The sequence below is a fragment of the Syngnathus leptorhynchus genome, chromosome 3, assembly GCF_054491065.1.
Source record: "Syngnathus leptorhynchus isolate UIUO chromosome 3, UIUO_Slep, whole genome shotgun sequence".
In the NCBI taxonomy this organism is placed as follows: Eukaryota; Metazoa; Chordata; class Actinopteri; order Syngnathiformes; family Syngnathidae; genus Syngnathus; species Syngnathus leptorhynchus.
The window spans coordinates 11,093,429-11,113,465 of NC_141197.1; the positions used below are offsets into that span (position 1 = coordinate 11,093,429).

At 38.3% G+C, this 20,037-nt stretch overlaps 1 protein-coding gene across 1 annotated transcript; it reads left to right on the forward strand.

Annotated features, from left to right (window-relative positions):
* The first annotated feature begins 18,831 nt into the window (after positions 1-18,831).
* On the forward strand, positions 18,832-19,824 carry pth1b (parathyroid hormone 1b). Its single transcript, XM_085908170.1, has 3 exons — positions 18,832-18,975; positions 19,096-19,187; positions 19,319-19,824. The coding sequence occupies exons 2-3, from the start codon at positions 19,108-19,110 to the stop codon at positions 19,491-19,493; spliced, it is 255 nt and encodes an 84-aa protein (XP_085764296.1). The 5' UTR covers positions 18,832-18,975; positions 19,096-19,107; the 3' UTR covers positions 19,494-19,824.
* Positions 19,825-20,037: the final 213 nt, after the last annotated feature.

Consider the following 20,037-nt stretch of genomic DNA (forward strand, 5'->3'; position numbering starts at 1 on the left):
CTGTGATTAAATAGCATGAGTCCATTAAACAAGGCCAATATTGTGGGAGGCAGAGGTCATGAATTCAGCCTCAGGCCCGACTCCCCAATAATCTCCCCAATTATAATTCATAATGAAGCCTTGGATAAAGCAGGTGCCTTGATACTGTTATGTCTGCCTCTGCATCCTGTTGGTTGAGCACACTTTTGTTGCACACATACTATACTGCATACTGTGAATTTTAATCATGGTATAATCCTCCTTCGAGAAATTCTGTTTCTAGAAAGCCAGGATTGCACGACGAGCATTTTACAGACTCAGTGTCTCCACATGACTCATATAGCTCCTACCTGGGAGGTATAAGATGGTTAAGATGCATCAATGTGGTAGTATCGGAGCATTTTTACAAGTATGAATAGCCTATAGATGTCCAATCTGACGACTGTGGATTATCAAGCACATAGAAGTCCCGGTGTTCTGCGATGGAGGAAAGCAACAAAGACTTAATGAACACACACATATTACACCAAAGAATTCTGTAGTGTGACCTTCACAGAGCTTGGGGCAAGGGACGGGAATCGAGTGTAATCCCATGAAACTAAAATATTTGACAAATGAGTCCTTACAGTATTGTATATTATGCAGCAGGTTAAATATGCTGGACCACACATCAACTAAGTTATGAAAGCACTTGGCTTGCATGCTGAGCTTTAAAAGTATAACTGGTCTATTTTCTTAAATATGTTGGTATTCTAAATCAGGACTCATATTTGTCATATTCCAGCTGGTCATTATTATCCAGTAAGTATATCAGGGCAGACGGACAGGCGCTAACAAGTCCACTCTAATTACTGACGATGACATTTTAGCCGTGTTGCATTACAGCATCAGAGTAATCTAAAATCTTGTGTGCAACGAACATGTTCCACCAATCCTCATTAAGTTTTCCAAATGATAAGAATCAAATGTCTTCTAATTGCAAACCTACTTGCATCTAATAATAGGCTATGCGATGGCGGGTTACGGTAATCGTACTGTGCTCAGAAATGATCTAATATAACATGTAATAATCTCCTGGCACTGTGGAATTGTAGACATCTTAATCTCATAGGCCAGTGAACATACACCTTCCATGGAATGGCGTAATGAGATATTTCCATACTGGATGATCAGCAACATGAAACAGTATTTATTGATTTATTGTTCAAGTCGGGCGAGTGAACAGGTTCATCAACCTCTCCCAGTCTTTGTATTCCCTGTCTACAGTTTGCAATGTTTACAGCAAATTTCATTTACTTTATCAAAACTGTTTGTCACATTGCGAACTTCACTCCACCCCACTTTATTTTCATTAGAGTATTTTCGCCAGCAAACTAACTGGCCCTCAGTGAATTGTTCAGTTGGTGGCTACCAAGTGATGATTTCCAATTACACCTCCAGTGATTTACCGTGTAGAATCTATACAACATACAGGAACTGTAGCAGACACACAGTTAGTAGTCCCCCTAGGGCACCAACATTGACTTGAGTTAACTCCCAATCATTTCTGAATATTTTGAGAAAAGAAACTGTGTTACTCTGTATTGATATATAATATATAATATATAATAATATATAATAATATATAATATATAATATATAATATATAATATATAATATTTCTTAAGAAATCCTGAAAGAGCTAAATATTTAGAATTTTGAATGTTTTGAATTGATGGATAAATGACTTTGTATCATGATTGCATGTAAAAACCTAATGTGAAAAATGGCTTCATTTAATTTTGTCAAGTGGTAGCACAAAATAAATTCACCTGGATTCAGGTACATTTTATAAGTAAACTCTACCTAAATGATCTATTTGGATCCAGACGCTTTTATTTCGTGCAACCACTTCCTGAAATGAAATTGCGTGAATTCAATACATCATTTTTGTCATTGTGGTCACTGGTCAATCTCACATAAAAGCCCTCTCAGTATGACAGGTTTCATGAGAATATAGTGTCCTTTTTCATAACCACCTTGACTTGACATCACATCTTAAAAATGTCCCACTCATGAGAAGCCAATGGTCCAGTGATGGCTTGGAGAAGCAGACTGACAGCAAAGTGATATTAAAGATCAGACGGCATCCTCATTCTCCCTTTCCAGGTCAGCATAGGACACAAACACAGAGAGCAGAGCCACCTAAAGACGGCCGACGCAGGGTGGGAAAGCTTGTCCTGTCTTATCCCGAGCTCAGCGGGCAGATAACAGCATTGGAGCTGTGAACGCACATCCTCACTGAGGTACCACTTGAATAGCAAACAGCAAATCCCACCAGCAGGAAGAAAAAAAAAAAACCAACACATTTTCTAGCTTTCAAGTGCATACATTAACATAACATTAGAAGATTTCCAACACTTTCTCACTTTTTTTTTCAGCTGTAAAATTAACTAATCATATGCAAGCTAACACAATGTAATACTTCATCTAATAATACCTTGATCACACTGAAAGGCATCAGTGTTGAGGCATAGAGGAATAGGTACGATGCGGTGATGAAAGGTAGAAAATTCTTCGCGCTTTATCCAGCTAAGCAGGTATGTCCCTAAATGTTAACCGCAGGCAAAATAGTGAATGAGGCTTTGAAATGAATCACTAGAACATTTTAACAGGTGTTAGGTTGTAGCCACTGTGCCTGCATACCAAATGTTTAGGTTCAAATTCAGTGTGAGACTCAGTTTAATACTTACGGTTCGTAACGCAATAGCTGTGATTAAAAATAATACTCGTTGTACTACCAAGCTTTTGGTAAAAAAACAAAGACGATCCAACTCTCCCCTGGTATCATCATGTTCATGAATGGTATGTGAACTGTTGCTTGTCCAACATAAATTATTATGGAAGCTGTTGTGCCAATTAACTGGAAAGTAGGTAGGCAATTTACAGTATATTGGCACGACTTGATGAAGAACCACACTGAGAGTGGAACGATTGAAATGCATAAATTCTGAATTTCCAAGTCCACCTCTGGAATTGTTCAGGGATTGTGAACGATATCTCCCTTTTGGGTGCTGTGAAAATTTAATGTGAAAGATGGGTAAAGCCAAATGACAAGCCGATAAATGTTTTAAAAATATGCGATTCTCAAGAAGTCTGTCACAAAGGCACAGTCTGGTAAAATACACCTAGTACAAACATCACACTTGATTAAACACACAATGTACCAAAATAAAATACAGGGGTCGTAATAAAAATAAATCTTTCCCAAGATAATGTTACATTGTGAATCAAATTGTAAGTGAGATTTTAAGTCAATATTTATTATTATGGTTGCCGTTTGCATCGATGTGGAACAGTACTCTGTAGCTTTGTGTCTGTCAATGTATTCTAAATTAACGTCTCTTAAACCGACTCCAAATAAGGCCAAGCTGAGAAATGCTCACATTTGACTGCACATTTGATTTGGCCAAATATTAGAAGCCCCTCTCAATCTGATCCACAGCAAACAATGACCTCATATTATATGAACCCACTCCCATTCCTGAGTGTTCCTCATCTTTTGTACACAAAACTGACATTCAACAAGCTGTGACATCTACAAAGACCATGCCTGTGTTAGCCTGGAAAATGTTGGGAATTGATGGGCATTGTGTTTCCACACCTTTGCTGAGATTAGAAAAGAGCAGGTGTATCTAGCATGCCTTGGGGAAATGTGCTCGATGTGGGAAAGGTCTAGTCTGATCAAATGATGAAAAAGGACCAACTTAGGAATCCAGATGTCTAATTATATTTGGAGCTCTATGACAGCTGGGTTGGGGTTTTCCTCCCTTCCCCACTGGTTGGGAATGAATCTATTCAATCCCAAAATGTAATGGGTTGCTATTCAAAATTGTTTGGCTCATTAGGTTGTTTTCAAACGGTGCGCTGAGCATAAATTGTATCAATCTGTTTGTTAGGCAGGTTGGTTGGTTGGCTGATTTTGGGGGTTTCTTTCAATTCCAGTAAAACAGACTAGCACACAACGCTTGCCAGATTTGGGCAATTCCAGGGGCCAGATTATCAGATGACTTTCAAATGTCCGATTTATGTAGTCGTGGATCCAGAGGCTGTGTGATTGTGACATGAAACAGAGAAGTAAGTTTACCTGTGCAGATGAAGAGATGCCACTGGTTTGGATAATGCAGACGGCACCCAAGTCACTTTGGTACTTTGTCCACAGTCACTTTTAAACTCTCGCGGCATCGAAATAACTCTCACACTCTCTCACACTGCAAAGATTAAGGATGTGGAGGTGGAAGCCTCGAGGATGAGAAGTGACATCAAAATTTTATGTCTTATACCCTTTCTCAGAAAGACGAGTGAAAACATTTCCAATCTTAAATCAGGCTTAGCCATCGGTAGCAATGAGTCCACTGGAAGTTAACCTCCTCCTGCTTTGTGAGTCAAACTACTAATATGTGCATTCTGTGGCATCTTTGCAAAATGTGGCCGTCTGCAGCACTCATCCCCGTGCAGAAACGCAAAGACATTCGTGTCATGGACTAGGAAGGAGAGCAATAAGCCTCTAGTCATTTCATTTGTTGGCAGAAATTTACTGTTCCATATTCAGTGTTTGTAAATTCCTCCACTCAGGTCTCAAGAGGGATTGGAAACGTATTCATCACAGGCTTGGAAAAAATGATCGACATCTAACTGTATTTATGAAAATTGAGTGATTTAATGATCCGACAATGATACATCAATACACAACGGCTGTCACAAAGCGTTTTAGAAAAAAATAAAATAACAATACAAGAGATCATCTCATCCTTGCATTTATTTATACATGTGCCCCCCCCGGCTAGCTTTTAGATCTTGATAGAAAAATGCGTTACTTTATTTATTCATTCTAATTGTATTATTTGCTCCTATGTTCCGTCAAATACACAAATTATGTTTCTAGAATAATTTCTTGGGAGAAGTGGATGAAGGAAATAGTAAATGGGTGTGCTATGCAGCAGCTCTGTAAATGGGCACTAATCCACAACACTGTAGGCAGCAAGGAAAAAAGTAAAACACAACCAAATCCATCACATGAGCTGAAAAACACCCAAATCCAAGAAAAGGCTTATCCCCACAACATCCGTCATTATCCATCTGCTTGTCTTCATTTGGATCGGAGTAACTGTAGCTTATCCCGAGTGACTTTGGTTGAATTGTAGACCCTCGCATTCAAACATATGGTTCATAATTATGGTTCTTTTGTTATTTTACCCAAGTAACCTAATTACCCGAATAAACCTTTTTTTTTTTTTTTCACATGATACCCAAAGAAAAATTATCCAACCATGAAGAGAACACAACAGATTTTCCAGAAGAGATTCAAACTCAAATGTGGAAAGCAGTCGTGACAATTTCAAGCACTTAAGACATGTTCTCAAAAGATCTCTTTGAAAACAAAAATGAAAGACTCGCACCATAATCACAGCATGTTTTTCACCTGTCTAAAAATATACTGTATCCAATTCACACTTGCTTTGGTTTCACACCGGCGGTTGCTGTAGTAACCATTTATATCTGCGAAACCTTCCTCAACTGTCTTAGTTGACTAATATATTTGGCATGGTTTCCATCTCACATTTTTTTTTTCTGTCTCAGCCATCAATTCGTTCTAATGTCTAATTCATCACAGTTCACAGTCCTTTCCCCAAACGTATCCCTCTCAGACATTCATTTCTATGGAAAGCATCATTACTGCTTCCTGCTGTCAGCACTTACATAATGCTCCTCCAAGTCTCACTTGTGGCCATGTGTGCTCTTCTGTGTGCATCGCCTCGCTTTTAGGTTCTTGCAGCATGAACAGTTGGCCCCGCTTTACCTTCCACCTCATAATGTGACTGGCCCTGAAAATTTTATACCAAAATTGCTGAAGCATATATCTCTTGAGACAAAGATGTCTGTCATGCTTCACCTGATGATGCCCTTGTAGAAGTTGGGAAAATAAGAGAAGTGTGAGATTAAAGACAACAAAGTCACAGACAAGCAAAGGATCAGGTGAGGTATGTTGTCAAATGTTTACAAATGAGACTTTTTGGCAAAGCTATTTGGATACAACTGATAACAAAGTCATTCGGAGAAGATAAAGTGGTACAAATGAGTCTAGAGTGTCTGGAGTAGGATGATTTCCGGTGTCTCTATTCTCCCTGATAGAGTCTTAAGGGAGTTCAGTAAAAATACACACAGAAATGGAGTGTGGGTTGTTAGCTTCCAGGGCTCTAGACAAGTATGGACCATGATCTGTGAATGATGTGAATCTGCAGCACTTCCCACTAAGCAAGTATTGAGCTTTTCTTTTTTTTGACCTATTAAGGCCACCATCATTTTTGCCTGCTTAAGTGGGACGAACAAATCCAAGTTCATTGCATTGCAAATCATGCCGACCAGTGCTGCTCTGACTTGTGTCAAGAACAAGAAAGAAAAGCATTTGGAGAAAGAGAAATGAATACTGGCATAAATCACTTAGATAAAATGTAATGAACAAATCGCAAGATCAATGTGCATAAATATACACGAGGGATGAAACAAAAATTGATTTGAATTGAAAATTTGCCTTTTGAGATTTAAAAGCTGGGAGTGTGCATGCATGCACAAACTAATGAATCGCTTCAATGTTGCTGATGATTTATTGCATTTAATTAACCTGAATAATTTGGGCTTTGGATGTCACGTGTTATATTTTTACATTTCAGTCAAAAATAAAACAGGACAACAGCTACAAATTACATTTCTTTAGTCCCTTGAGAAATTCAAATGATTGTCTCCTTTCAATAAGAAACTTCTTGCATCATAAGCTCTCGAACTGATACGTACGATACAGAACTGATTATTTCAACAAATGTAGTGTCACGTTTGTTTTCCAGTACTAACCATCGTAACACTCCTCACGTACACGTGAAATCAAATTGCGTTAATGTCCGTTGCGCTTGCACCTTCACTTAACATTAATGAGCGACCCTCACAGCCTTCATCCTGCTCATTATCCAATCCGTCATGGAAATTCAAACATTGCCCACACATATGCATCTCAGCCACTCTGCTCACAGAAAAGGCACAAGGCTCCAAACGGTTTCACGATTTTAATGACAATCGTGTATGAGGTGTGTGGTGTATCTGCGTGCACACAGCTGCTACAGTCCAATAATGGCAGCCATATTCCTTCAGTTGGATAAATTGCTGTGAAAGCCATGTAAGAGCGAATGGCTCTCGAGCTAAGAATGAGTGATTAAACCTTTTCAACCTGTATAGGGCACATGTAACTCATTTGAAATGATGAATATATAGAATTCTTAGTCTTGATTGAAGTTTGGCCTTGAGCACTGAAGAGCTTCACCTCGCATTTAAATAAATCACATGGGAATGATTTTTTTTTGTTGGACTTGAGTTGAAAAAAAAAATCTTTCATGTTGTGTATTTCAGGGTTGTTGAAAAAGATGCCATATGCCAATGTGACCTCACGCAACTGCACTTTTCAATACAAGACTGACAAAGCACAGGTGTATTCATCATTTTGTCTGTGGGTATCCAAACTGTCCGTGCTCCAATCGTCAGTGAAGTTCACTTTTTAGCAGGCAGCTCCTCCACCTGGAGGCGTCACTTTTGTGTGCCACGCTGCATAACAATGTTCATCTGCTCATTATCTCCATCCTTAGCTCAGTGTTTGTGTCAGTGTCCTCAGGCAAAGATCTCATCAAAAGTTACCAACCAGTCATTCATTCTGGAAAGATTTCAGTGGCATATGTGGGCATGTTCTTCATGTGTTGTCTTATTTAAAACCGGCAACCTTGATGTTTTGTCCGCTCTCTAAACTGTAGTAATCATGTCATTTAAGGACATATTTACACAGTGAAATGAGGCCAGTTTTGCATAAACGTGTTTTTTGATGCCCTTTTTCGCTTGCGCTAGTCTATTCTTAACACCGTGTTACTTTTTCTCCGACTGATGGCCAAAGAGCTCAAAGTTTATGAACTAGCACATTATATTTAAAAAAAATATATATATATATATTATATATATATATATATATATATATATATATATATATATCCCCCCCCAGTAGACCTGGGCCAGGCTCAGTGTGAACCATTTTGACAGTGCAAAGAATAAGAAACGTTTGACTGTGGTTCCCTAACGGGTGTCTCGCAGGAATCTATTGTAAATTGAAAACCAGAATTAAATAGCTCAAGCAATAGACTGCTTTGAGCCTTCTCATAATTTGATATCTTGCCATCCTGAATATTGAGATGTATTACATGCAATAATAGCTGCTTGGTTCATTGTTTTTGCTGATTGGATGATAGGGCTGCAACGAATGATTTCCTTCATCGACTAATTTGTCTTTTATTTTGTAATTATTCAGTGAATAGGTAAAGAATACTTTTTTAAATTTGCATTCCTTTTATTTGAAAACTGTGTATTATTTCATATTGACAGTGCTGAAAATGCACAAAACTAATTATGATTTCACTTACGGGTTTAGTGCATAACGTGTCAGAAAATGGACGGAAATTGTGACCATGGCCTTTACTGTTTGCAAAAGTCTTATTTTGATTTAACACAAAGATAGTCAGTTTGGCTTCATGCAAGACTACAGATTTTCACCTTCCCCCTTTCTTTTGGCAATAAATTTGGAAGATACCATTTTTTTTCTAATCTCGTTTCCTACGGCTGGCAAAGTGTCAAAAATATGCCAACTGCTCCAGAAATGACAGTTAACGTTAAAAAATGAACTCGGGCAGTGAACTGTAAATGACCCAGTGACAGCCCGTCTGGTTATGGTTGGCATGGAGACAAGTCCTGGTGGACACATGCTGACCCATAAAAAAAAAAGGTGAAGAATAAATGTATTATACCCTGCGCTTGGTTTTCACAGAACTTACGTCGTGCACTGAAGCTTACCTCCGGAATACTTTCCCTGTTCCATTTTTTATCTCATATATCTCTAGTTTCTTTGAAACTTAGCTTTTAAAAGGATGATGACAAGCTGGATGTCAAGATGAATTTCAGGTCAGTTGTTGATCTCCACTCCTACAGAGTGTGTCTGATGCGGCGCGATACCTAAAGATGTACGACGAACTTATAAACTCACACTGGTCACTTTTGTGTCTGCAAGGCACAAGAAAAGATAACAGAATGTCTTCATGTTTGTGACTTTGGCACTAAAAAGCTAAGAGCAGAAAAGCCCAAGGGCATTTATCAACCTGCTAACTTGCACTCTATTATGCATAAAATGGTAAATAAAACTGGACTTTTGCTGACACCAACAACTAAAGGGCAGGATAACAGACTAGGAGCATTGCAATCCGATATTTTTTCACAATATTTCGCAAACAGTATCGATAAGATAACAATACAGTAATGAGGTGCTAATTGATAGAGTACATTTGCATATGGTACATTACACACTTGGGCTGTGTAATCAACATTGTGATTTGATTTTTTGGCTTTTGACAATTAATGTGCGCAATGGCGCATTGCAGTTAAAAGTTTACAATGTTGTGACAGAATACTGAATGCAGAATACTCAATGCACCAAAGTATGATGATAGTTTATTTATTTATTTATTTTCCATAACCATCCAGCCCTATTACAAACAAAAGGTTACTCAAAAAAGATTCTTAGATATTTGGATTTCAGGCTCAATAGAAGGCATTGTAAACTTTCAGGTGAACATACATTGACCAACAACTCAACATTTCAGTCCTTCTTGCACAACTTGCTGTTCTCCAACAAGGAGCCAAACACCAAAAACACATCATCACAGGTATTGCAGACATGAACCAACCAATGCATTCATTTGGAATTGTTGTTTTAACACTCCTTTAAAACTAGGGTCAGGGTTTCAAACAAGGGTTAGTGTTTCAAACTAGTGTTAGGGTTTAAAACTCGGGTTTAAAATTCGTGTTAGAGTTTCAAATTAATGTTAGGGCTTAAAACTGGGGTTTAAAATTCGGGTTAGAGTTTCAAACTAGGGTTAGGGTTTCAAACTAGGGTTTCAAACTGGGGTTGGGGTTTCAAACTAGGGTTAGGGTTTCAAACTAGGGTATAAACTAGGGTTAGGGTTTAAAACTAGGGTTAGGGTTTCAATCAGGAGGTGGCAGGTTGATTTGGTAGTTATAGGATGCCGCTTGTTGAAAATCGGCAGCACGTACATTCACACAAAGGTAACTAATGATCTTTTGAAAGCATTGCATTGATATTTTCATCATAAACTCCCAAGATAAAAATCAGCATACTTCATTTATTTACTCTTGCAGTTTTAACCTGACATCAGCCAGATTTAGTTGTGTATAACGAAACATTTGTCAGTCATTTGCTAAAATGCATGTTAGAGACCTGCTGCATTTGTACACATTTTTTATCACTCTTTGTGAGCGAGTGACAATTGAAGTTGTTTTTCTCTGTTTAGCACAGTCAAAACAGTCTTATACAAAAGGAGCCTTTTTAAAGTGTTCATCTTCTTCCTCTATGCTTCCAAAAGACCAGAAAGCATCTTGTACAATTTTCCAGTCTATCTCCCTTTTCAAAGAGAGCAATTTTCATCGAGCGCTGGCCGCCACAAAGTGAGACAACACAATGAAATAGTCGCTGCAAGTCAACACATTTGACTTTCCACCAGATGTTCCCATACTTTTTACAGAAGAAGCCGTAACAAGAAATGTTATCAGCACTTTTGAGAACACTTGTTTTACTTCAAGTGCTTTGCTGAATCAACCACATTCACTAAGCTTGTCCTAATTAGGGTGGCGGGATTTACGCGTTCATTTGAAATTTAGAAAGGAGAATGGGGACAAATTGAGGCGGTGGTTCATACTTTAAAAACACTCGCTGAATTGTGCTTGTTCGACATGTTCTCTTGTGTGTTTTCCTTTTGCAGAACTCTACATTTGTTTGTTGAATTTCAGTTGAGGCTTTCACGTCAGGACATAAAGACACTCCATTTAGAGGAGCTACTTTAAAATTCTGTTTATGCAATCCCAGCTATTAGTGGCGATTCTTCACTTCCAGTCTTTGATGATAAATCAAGCCCGGCTCGTGTAAGTAATCTAAGTAGTCAATGTCGGTGGGTTGCAAAAGATCAACGATTCATTTGAAAGATTATTTGCTGCAAGTGAATCATCACACAACAACAAAATCTCTCTTTTTTTCTTTTTTTAATTAAGTCTTTGATCATTAGAACGCAGTTGATCAACCAGATGCTGAATCCTCAGCCACAATTCTTCTCACGTGTGTGTGACATTTGCTTTGAATGCCACTCAGGTGCTGGCTTTGTTTATGTGCACTGCAAAAGTCTTTGGGGAATTCACAAAGCTCCCTGATGTTGATGCCAGAGAGCAAGCTCATTCTAAATGCTGGGAGGAAGTTTGAGAGGATGTCACGGAAGAATATAGCAGTCACCTGAGAATAGATTTGTGGCAGGAGCTCGGCTTCGGGCATCTGAAGGTTGACGCAAGATGACGAAGGTTAAGAAGCTTATAGAGAAAATTCATTTTTTTTACTGTAGATGTCTTAATCCCTACAAAGTCATCAAAAGCATATTCTGTATATAATAGTGTATAGAATTCTTATAGTGTTGCTTAACTTGCACCCACTGGGCACTTTATTAGGTACACTACTCTCAGTGTTGGTTGATACTGTCATAAAAGTTTTTATAATTAATGTTGTGGCTGTTGAGTGTATACAGTGGAAATAAAAAGTTCTTGTGTTTTTAATTTGTATATTTTACTATGCTTTGCTAAAATGATTCAACCCAACTAATGGTGGTGATTTTCTAAGGCCCCTGTCAGTCACAGGCTCAGGGCCGTTACAATCATCATCACCCCTTACAGTGCTCTGGAAATGTGTTCACTGAGGCATTACGCACCCCAAATGTCCGGTCTATTGGATTGTTGAAAAGTAACCGTAAAATAACAGTGCCCCAAGTTATTTTTTTTACCACAAGTCATAATTCTTGAACAGACAAAAACGACTGCAGTCATACTGTTGGCTGGTGAGTTTTATTCAAGTTGACAGCACCACAAGTTATAGCGGCACCCGTCACCTACGAAAGTCCACACGTCACGAAAAGCTTTTTTTTTTTAAATGCCAGGCTTTCCAAAATGATTTTTAAAACCCTCTTACATGAAATAACTTAACTGGACACTATGCAGTACATTGAACTCCTCATCCTATGATGTCTGTTGTTGTTCTTTTTGTTTTGATTAAATTTTGTCTCATGTTTGTCATATCACATATTCTTTTTATCATGTCATATGTATCTATTTGGTATTTATCTACCAATCAACTCATTCCAGCCTCTACACTTCGTTGAATTGCATCATTTTTTTTATCTGGGGATCCTTTCAGCACACCCTGCTTCCTTTTTGCCTGCATGTCACAAAACTGTGACACCGCAGTTATTGAAACCGACCAAAACATTTCGGAGACCTGCACAATCCAGTAAGATCTAAATTCAAGTATTTTTTGTAGCCTCTCGTCGAGATGAACAGTTAAGCCAAAATATCTGAAAGCACTTTCAGTATGCAGTGTCACCTCAGGAAACCACAGCAATCAAAAGAATAAATATTTTGTTAACAAGCCACTTAGTGCTAATATTGTCCATCTGCTACTTTTTACTCTTAAAAATAAATAATAATAATTCTGCTGCTCTCCTACCACTGTACCCTGAGTGCACTGTGCAGTCACTGTAGCAAATAAGATTAGCTCGCAAAAGCAAGTAAACAGTCCGTTGCCTTGTGAGTTAATAATTCAAGAGTGTTAACCGAGTGAAAACTTGAAAAAGATACTTAAGTGCTGTTCACACTGTAGGAGACATGTGACAAGCAGACAGAAATGCTCCAGTGCACTGCACGCACAGAGCTTTGGCCAGCTTCTGCCTCTCCTTCCTTCTTTCCTTCCTTCAGACTTTGAGAAGGTCATCCATCCATGCATCTCATCCTTTGGACTCCACAACTTGCTTTTAGTTGAGCCAAAGCAGCAGCTGTAAGGCTCCCAGCAATTTTTTAAATGAATGAAACAATGAGCAGCACCACTTCTTTGATTAAAGTTGTTATTTTTTTGTATTATATAATGTAGTGTTTTATTTCTTTCTATTTGTCACATGGAAAAGGTGTGAAAACAGTTGTGCGTGCCTGCGTTTGATTAAACTCGGCAGCAGGAGACTTGTTTTATATAAAACCCACTGGAGAGTAAAGTGACTGCTTTACTTGCAAACCCACCGTCTGCATAATGCACTTTTTTTTTTTTTTTTTTTTTTAAATAGTTCATAGGTGTCCTTAAAATGGCCTCTGTCTTGTGTCAAAATGCACAAAGAATAAAGACTTACAATGTTTCTGTTAGCATGACGAGTCACGGATGGAATGGAGCAGGGTGACCAAGTGCAGCTTGGACCGGGGTTTACTGGAGAATACAAACTAACAGACTCGGCAAACTGACATGACTTAACAAAACAAGAACATGACTGACTGACCGAAACAGACTTGAAAACGACAGGAAGCAAAAAGACATGACGACAACAATGATCCAACGGGGGTGGGGGGGGCAGACAGGACTTATATACACGACAGGTAACAAGAGGCAGGTGAGAATAATCGAACTATTCATGGGCACACAGGAGGGGAGGGGCGAGCACACCGACAGAAACCATGACAACAGACACATAGTGGAACAGCTGAGGACGAGACGTGACATGACGACTCACAATTTAGCAAACGGCTACTGTCCAGACTTCAAAAAAGTCATTTTCCACATTTTCACTCGTGGAGACAGCACTTCATCATCAAGCCACTATGTAAGTCACTTGGAAGTGGCAGGTGTTCACCCAGATGAGCTACCAATATATCAAATTTCAAAATGGCTCATTTACATTCCTAATTTCCTAGTTTGAAAGCAAGCAAATGATTTACGTTGTTGTGTCATTACAAATGTCAATAAAATTTCAATTTTCTATGATTCTGCTATCGTTCTTTCATCTAGTTATCTTATGTTCCTTTTTTTTAAAATGGGCAGTTTTGTATCCCAGAAAAAACAGAAGCTCTACACATACTCTCAGAGTCTCAGTGAATCTCTTTATTTGACCGGGCCTCACGCTGTTTTGTGAAGTCACCTTTCTTTACATTAATATATACTGGATTGAAATGAGTTTTCATTCTTTTGTCAAATAGTTTTCTGGTACCTCGGAGCCCAAAATTGGATGTGAATTCATTTTACAAAGATTACAAATATCGCATCACATAATATTACAGTAAATTAAACAGGATTTTTAGTTGTTTATGTGGAATATGTTTGCATTTCATTTGTTTTATGATTTTATACTTTTTCACATAGCACAAGGCTACCGAATGAGGACAAAGAAATGTAAATGTAAAATAGTATGTCTGTGATTATTTTCTGAGCGGTTTCTGATCATGACTATGTATAAAAAAAAATTCAATTTGACTTGAAAATGGCAATTTACTCGACCTAAATCATACCTGAAGTAATCATACCACGCAAGCAGGTTGCTCCTCTTCAACTTTTCTCTATAAGAACTGTGAGTCACTTTTGTACCTCTGTGCACTAAAGAAATTGTGATTGGATTTCAAAGTGGTCTGTATGCTGTCATTATCATGATAACCTCAGACATGAAATGACTTGCTAGAAAATTGGCATCTTTCAAGACTCCCTTCTGATATCTGTTCTACATCAGTATTGCACAAAACACTGGGAGACTTGCAACACTTACATGATCTAATAAATAATTCAGCAGCGCTGGCTACCTCCTATACTATTTGCTTTGAAATATCTTGAATGCATTTGTAATCCATTCCTTTCATACCATATAGATTTGGCCGTGCAATTCCATCTGTTGCATACATTACATCCTGTAAGTAAGAAAAGAATGTCAGTTAATTGACTGCATATGATATATAAGTATGTCAGTCAAATGTAAATTAGTTGGTAGTCCATCCATCCATTTTCTGAACCGCTTTGTCCCCACGGGGGTCGCGGGCGTGCTGGATTCTATAACAGCCGTCATCGGGCAGTAGGCGGGGGACACCCTGAACTGGTTGCCAGCCAATGGCAGGGCACACAGAGACGAACAACCATTCGCACTCGCACTCACACCTAGGAAAAATTTGGAGTCCTCAATCGGCCTACCAAGCATGTTTTTGGAATGTGGGAGGAAACCGGAGTTTTTCCTGTAGTATTCTAAATTCCTCAATACATTTTCAATATTTACCACATAGGTATTTTTAATCCTCTCTTATCCATTTCCACAGACCTAAATGATAGCAGAGAGAAAGAGGCAGCAGCATTTACCACTCAGACCAAGTAGATAATAGTGGTACAGAAATATTTTAGTCATCAAGTGGTATTAGTAGTCAATATTCATGTTCAAAGTGTCACTGGCCCTTTGTTCCATCAGTCAATTCAAGTATGAGTATGCTCAGCCAGTGTCACAAAGTATTTCACCTATGAAAATGCGCAATAAAAAAAAGGATACATGTACTGAAATCAATTTTCTAAAACAGATGATTGTTTGTTATCATTTGATAAGCGAAAGATTTACCAAGAGAACTTCATTCTGATCATGTATTTAATTTCTTATCAAGCTGCCCAAATAAATTATTTTCTGGTTTTATTCCTAGGAAATGATGAAAATTCATGCAGAAGCCATCATGGTGTTCCTCTCAAACTTTTTAGAGGATGCTTAGCTCTTTAATACGGTTGTCCCACAGTGACCTCCTGTGGTCAAATCCTAAATTTCTTCCTGTGTGGCATATTCTGTGCTTTCCTTGTGGTTTCGTCTTGTACTGTGGCTTTTGTCCATGTTCCAATGACATGTGTGTTTATGAAAACTGACATTGGCCCTTGATGTAATTGTCTCGTTCTGGTATCTGGTATCCTTTGTAGCACTTGTTCTTTATAAAGGTAAGAAGTCAATCAGGTTTGATTGGTGACGGAAAGGTTTGGGTTCAAATTTGTAACTTTAAGGCTGAGTATGTAATTCCATGGTGTTTTAGGCAGAAAACATGGAGCTGAAATTGTGTGAGAAAGTACAAGGCAATGTCAGATGTTTCCCAAGGGCTTTAGTCTTTATGTGGCAGCTGCAAAAAAGAAAACCATACATCTCTATTGACAATTAGTTGGATGTGTGGATGGATGCTTGTCCTTCACCTTCCCTGTTCACACAATAGCCAAAATGATATTAAAATAAAAAAAATGTGACATAGAAAAAGTTGAACTGCCGGTCATACGTGCAACTCAGTGATGAGATTCTAACTTGACACCAGTACCACCTGTGCAGGGTAGTCAGATGCTCATATCAAGAGTATGTGATGGATTGATGTGCGAGTATTCACATAAAACCTCACTGACAAGACTTGCATGTCTTCGCAAGCCTTTGTAACGGCGGGATATAGGCCAGATTTTGTCAGACAAACGGTGGCAATGCCGCAAAGATGAAGCCGCGTCGGCGTTTGAATGATTTATTACCTGCTGGATTGTAACGCCCTTCACAAGCAATAAGAGCTAATCCAAACGGTATGACTTAGATGATCTGTCTGTTTGTTTGTTTGTTTTCACAGACAAAGGTGGGATGATGTCACGTTTAAATATACACCTTGTGGTCATATGATATCTTCGAGGACTTTATGAAACGCAAACTCAAATTCAAGTCAAATTATTTGATGCAAATGTCAATGGTGCTTGAACTTCATCAATTGCATGTGTTTATGTTGACAATCTGTGGAGTTCAAAGAGACTTTTTTTATGGCCATTACTTTCTTTGTGACAACATGGCGGGCTAATGATTTGCATGCAATTCCGTAATTCCTCACATCCCTTCACTGTCAATTCCTCCTGCACACCAGCAGCATACCATTCCTGACATGGATCACATTGGGACTGCATGAGGTAACCAAAGTGGCTTGGTTGTTTTAAAAGAAAAATTTAAGGCCACAGATGGTCAAGACACAGGCCAGATGGAGATTTTGGGGTTCTTCCTAATTCTTACAACCAAAATTGTAATTTTCATAGCCAATTTATGAGACTCAAAAACGCGATAACAAAATTACCAAACTGTTAAAAAAACCATAAGACTTAACTGTCAATGAGATTCATGAACCTTAGAGATGATTCATTTGAGATTCATTATATTGTTTTTAAATCTTTAAATCTACGAAACTCCTCTTTTTCACTCCTGTTCATCTTGGCAATTCTTTTAAATGATGGCTCCTAAATACTGAAAGTTTCCCATGTGGGGCAAATAAAGGAATGTCTTATTTTTAAGACCTTGCATTAAACTGCAGTGCTTCTCAACATACTTTTTTAATGGCCTATGAAAACTGAAAAAAAAAATGTAATGTATGATAAATGAACCGCATTTCAAGTACGTATATAGCAACTCTGCTATAGTGACCGAATCATGATAAATGACCATCACTGAAATGCTACAGGGATCCATCCATCCATCCATCCATCCATCCATCCATCCATCCATCCATCCATCCATCCATCCATCCATTATCCGAACCGCTTAACCTCACAAGGGGGGCAGGTACGCTGGAGCCAATCCTGAACTGGTCGCCAGCCAATCGCAGGGCACACAGACGAACAACCATCCGCACTCACACCTACAGACAATTTGGACATGCAAAGAGCCCGAATCAAACCCTGCACCTCAGAACAAATTAATGCCACGACCGATTGAAGTTCACTTGTCAAATTATACATAAAGCAAAAAGAATTACACATTGTATAATTAAAACAACCATGTCGCTTTGCTGTAGATAAATCCATAATGCTAATAAACAATGCAAAACACCAGAGGCAGGCTGACAAAAAGCATTGGTGTCAGTCTTGCTTGGCTTGATCACTCTTATAAAAGTTTTAAACTCAATGATGCTCATGTGGTTAAAAGACATTTTTGAATCTAATTCGAGTTTGCCGCAGTGTTATAACCCAATGAATATTTCATCCTGATCACATATGTAAAGAGATAAAATGGTGAATTCTCACAAATAAATCGCTGGTGTCAGTTGGAATCCTTGTGCCTCCCAAATCCGTTTTAGGAGACAAACACACACATACACAAACAAATAATACCCACAAGTGTGGACGGACCAATTGTATATTTGCAAAAAAATATGATGTTTTATTTTGTTCCCAGGTTGCCAAGACACTCACAACACAAGGAGCAGCACAATGTCCATTGAATTGAAACAAAAATATGAGTCAAAAACTGGTATTTATTTTAACTGTATTATTTCATAAAGTACATTATAGAGTGTGAATTCACACAAGTATACTGGGGTTCACCGTAATTCAAATTACATTATTTGAAATTTCCTATCACCGAAAACATTCTGAAATTTGAAACCAAGCAGCATCACAAGACAAAATGGGTTTATCCGTATGATTGAAAAATATACATTCTAGCATATCATTACTGAAGGTGTTGTTCCTGGAGTCTCATCGTGTACTACAACAACGTTCCAGGGTTACAATTTTGAGTGCCCTGTAAAGGGTTAGGTGAAGTGAGTTACTAGCGGATTAGTCACAGTGGATTGTCGGACTCGCCTGTTCTTTCACCCCTGTCACGACCTTTATATGCGTAAAGTATGCAGAGTGAAATAACCACGGAATAAATTGTGTTGCTAATAAATTCAAGTGACAGTTCATTTCAAATGAACGGTGAAACTGGAGTGAAAGCAAAAACTGAGGACGGGGTTGGCACGTGGCGCAGGTGTCGAAAGCTGAGTTGATAGGAAGCGACCGTGTCACGAGGACGGATGCCTGCCTTGTCCCCATCGATGGTGAAGTGACATCAACTGTAAAATTGTCCATTGATGACCAGGGGAGGGCTTGTCCGTGTGCATATAAAGGTCAGACCAAGACTGATCAACAAGTTTGACTCCTCTGTCCATGTATCTGTAGGCCTAGCACAACAACAACAACAAATCAAAAGCCGTTTTCTGGATATAAGGACAACACTGGTAAGATATTGGCTTGACAGGTTTTTTTCCCCTTTAGAAACTGAAATAATCCAGAACTATTTTATTCCAATATAGTTGGAAAAAAAACTTTTCATAACCCAATATCTGATTTATTTTCAGCTCATCAGCAACATGTTTGTGCTACGCTGCTTTGAAACAACCGTTTTAATACTCCTCTTTTCGAGTTTGCGCACAGACGCGAAACCGCTGAGGTAAATTCTGTTCCAATGTGTGGAATATCATGACTGTATTTTGCAGTCAAGGATATAGTGCAAAAGTCACTCATTGCTCATTAATCATATTTTCCTCACTGTGACTATGATGGGGTTTTTTTTGTCTTCAGAAAGAGAACCATCAGCGAGGTACAGTTAATGCACAATGTGCAGGAGCACAAACAAGTGGGAAACAGACAAGAATGGCTCCAGGGAAGGTTAAATGACATTATTGTTACCAGTGCTGACCCTCAACATGGAAAACCCCCAAAATACTCCCAAAAGAGGTTCTTGTGGGAATACTGAACTGACCATTACTCTCTACTGAGCATTTGCTGTCTGTTTTTATTTGATTAATTTATTAAATTCAGTGTTTCTTGTATTTATTAATATGGGTGAACTTTTATGTATTTTCTTTTTTCTTTCAGTCACAAAAAACACTTATTTTAGTGTTACTTAATTTGTTGTTTTCATTCTGTTACCGATTAAGATCATTTAAAGTATTTAAACTGTAAATGAATTCAACGGACCAAGTGCTTGTCTTCGTCACATTTATATATGTTTTAACTGTGCGTGTGTGCGTGCATGTGTATGTTGTTTTGGTTTTATTTTCAACCAACAAATTGTATTGTATTTATACAGTTTGGTTAGATTATCATTGACTTTCAGTAATGTTATACTTTTTGTTTAATTGGAAATGCAAATACACTTTACTGGGCATGAAGTACAGCTAATATCCATGGTGCTGATGATGTAGGTGCATGGGGATAATAATGCATCCGAAACTCAATCTCTATGAAAAGACTAGTCAGTGTTGTACTGTAGTTAAATGTAAACAAAGCATTTTGAC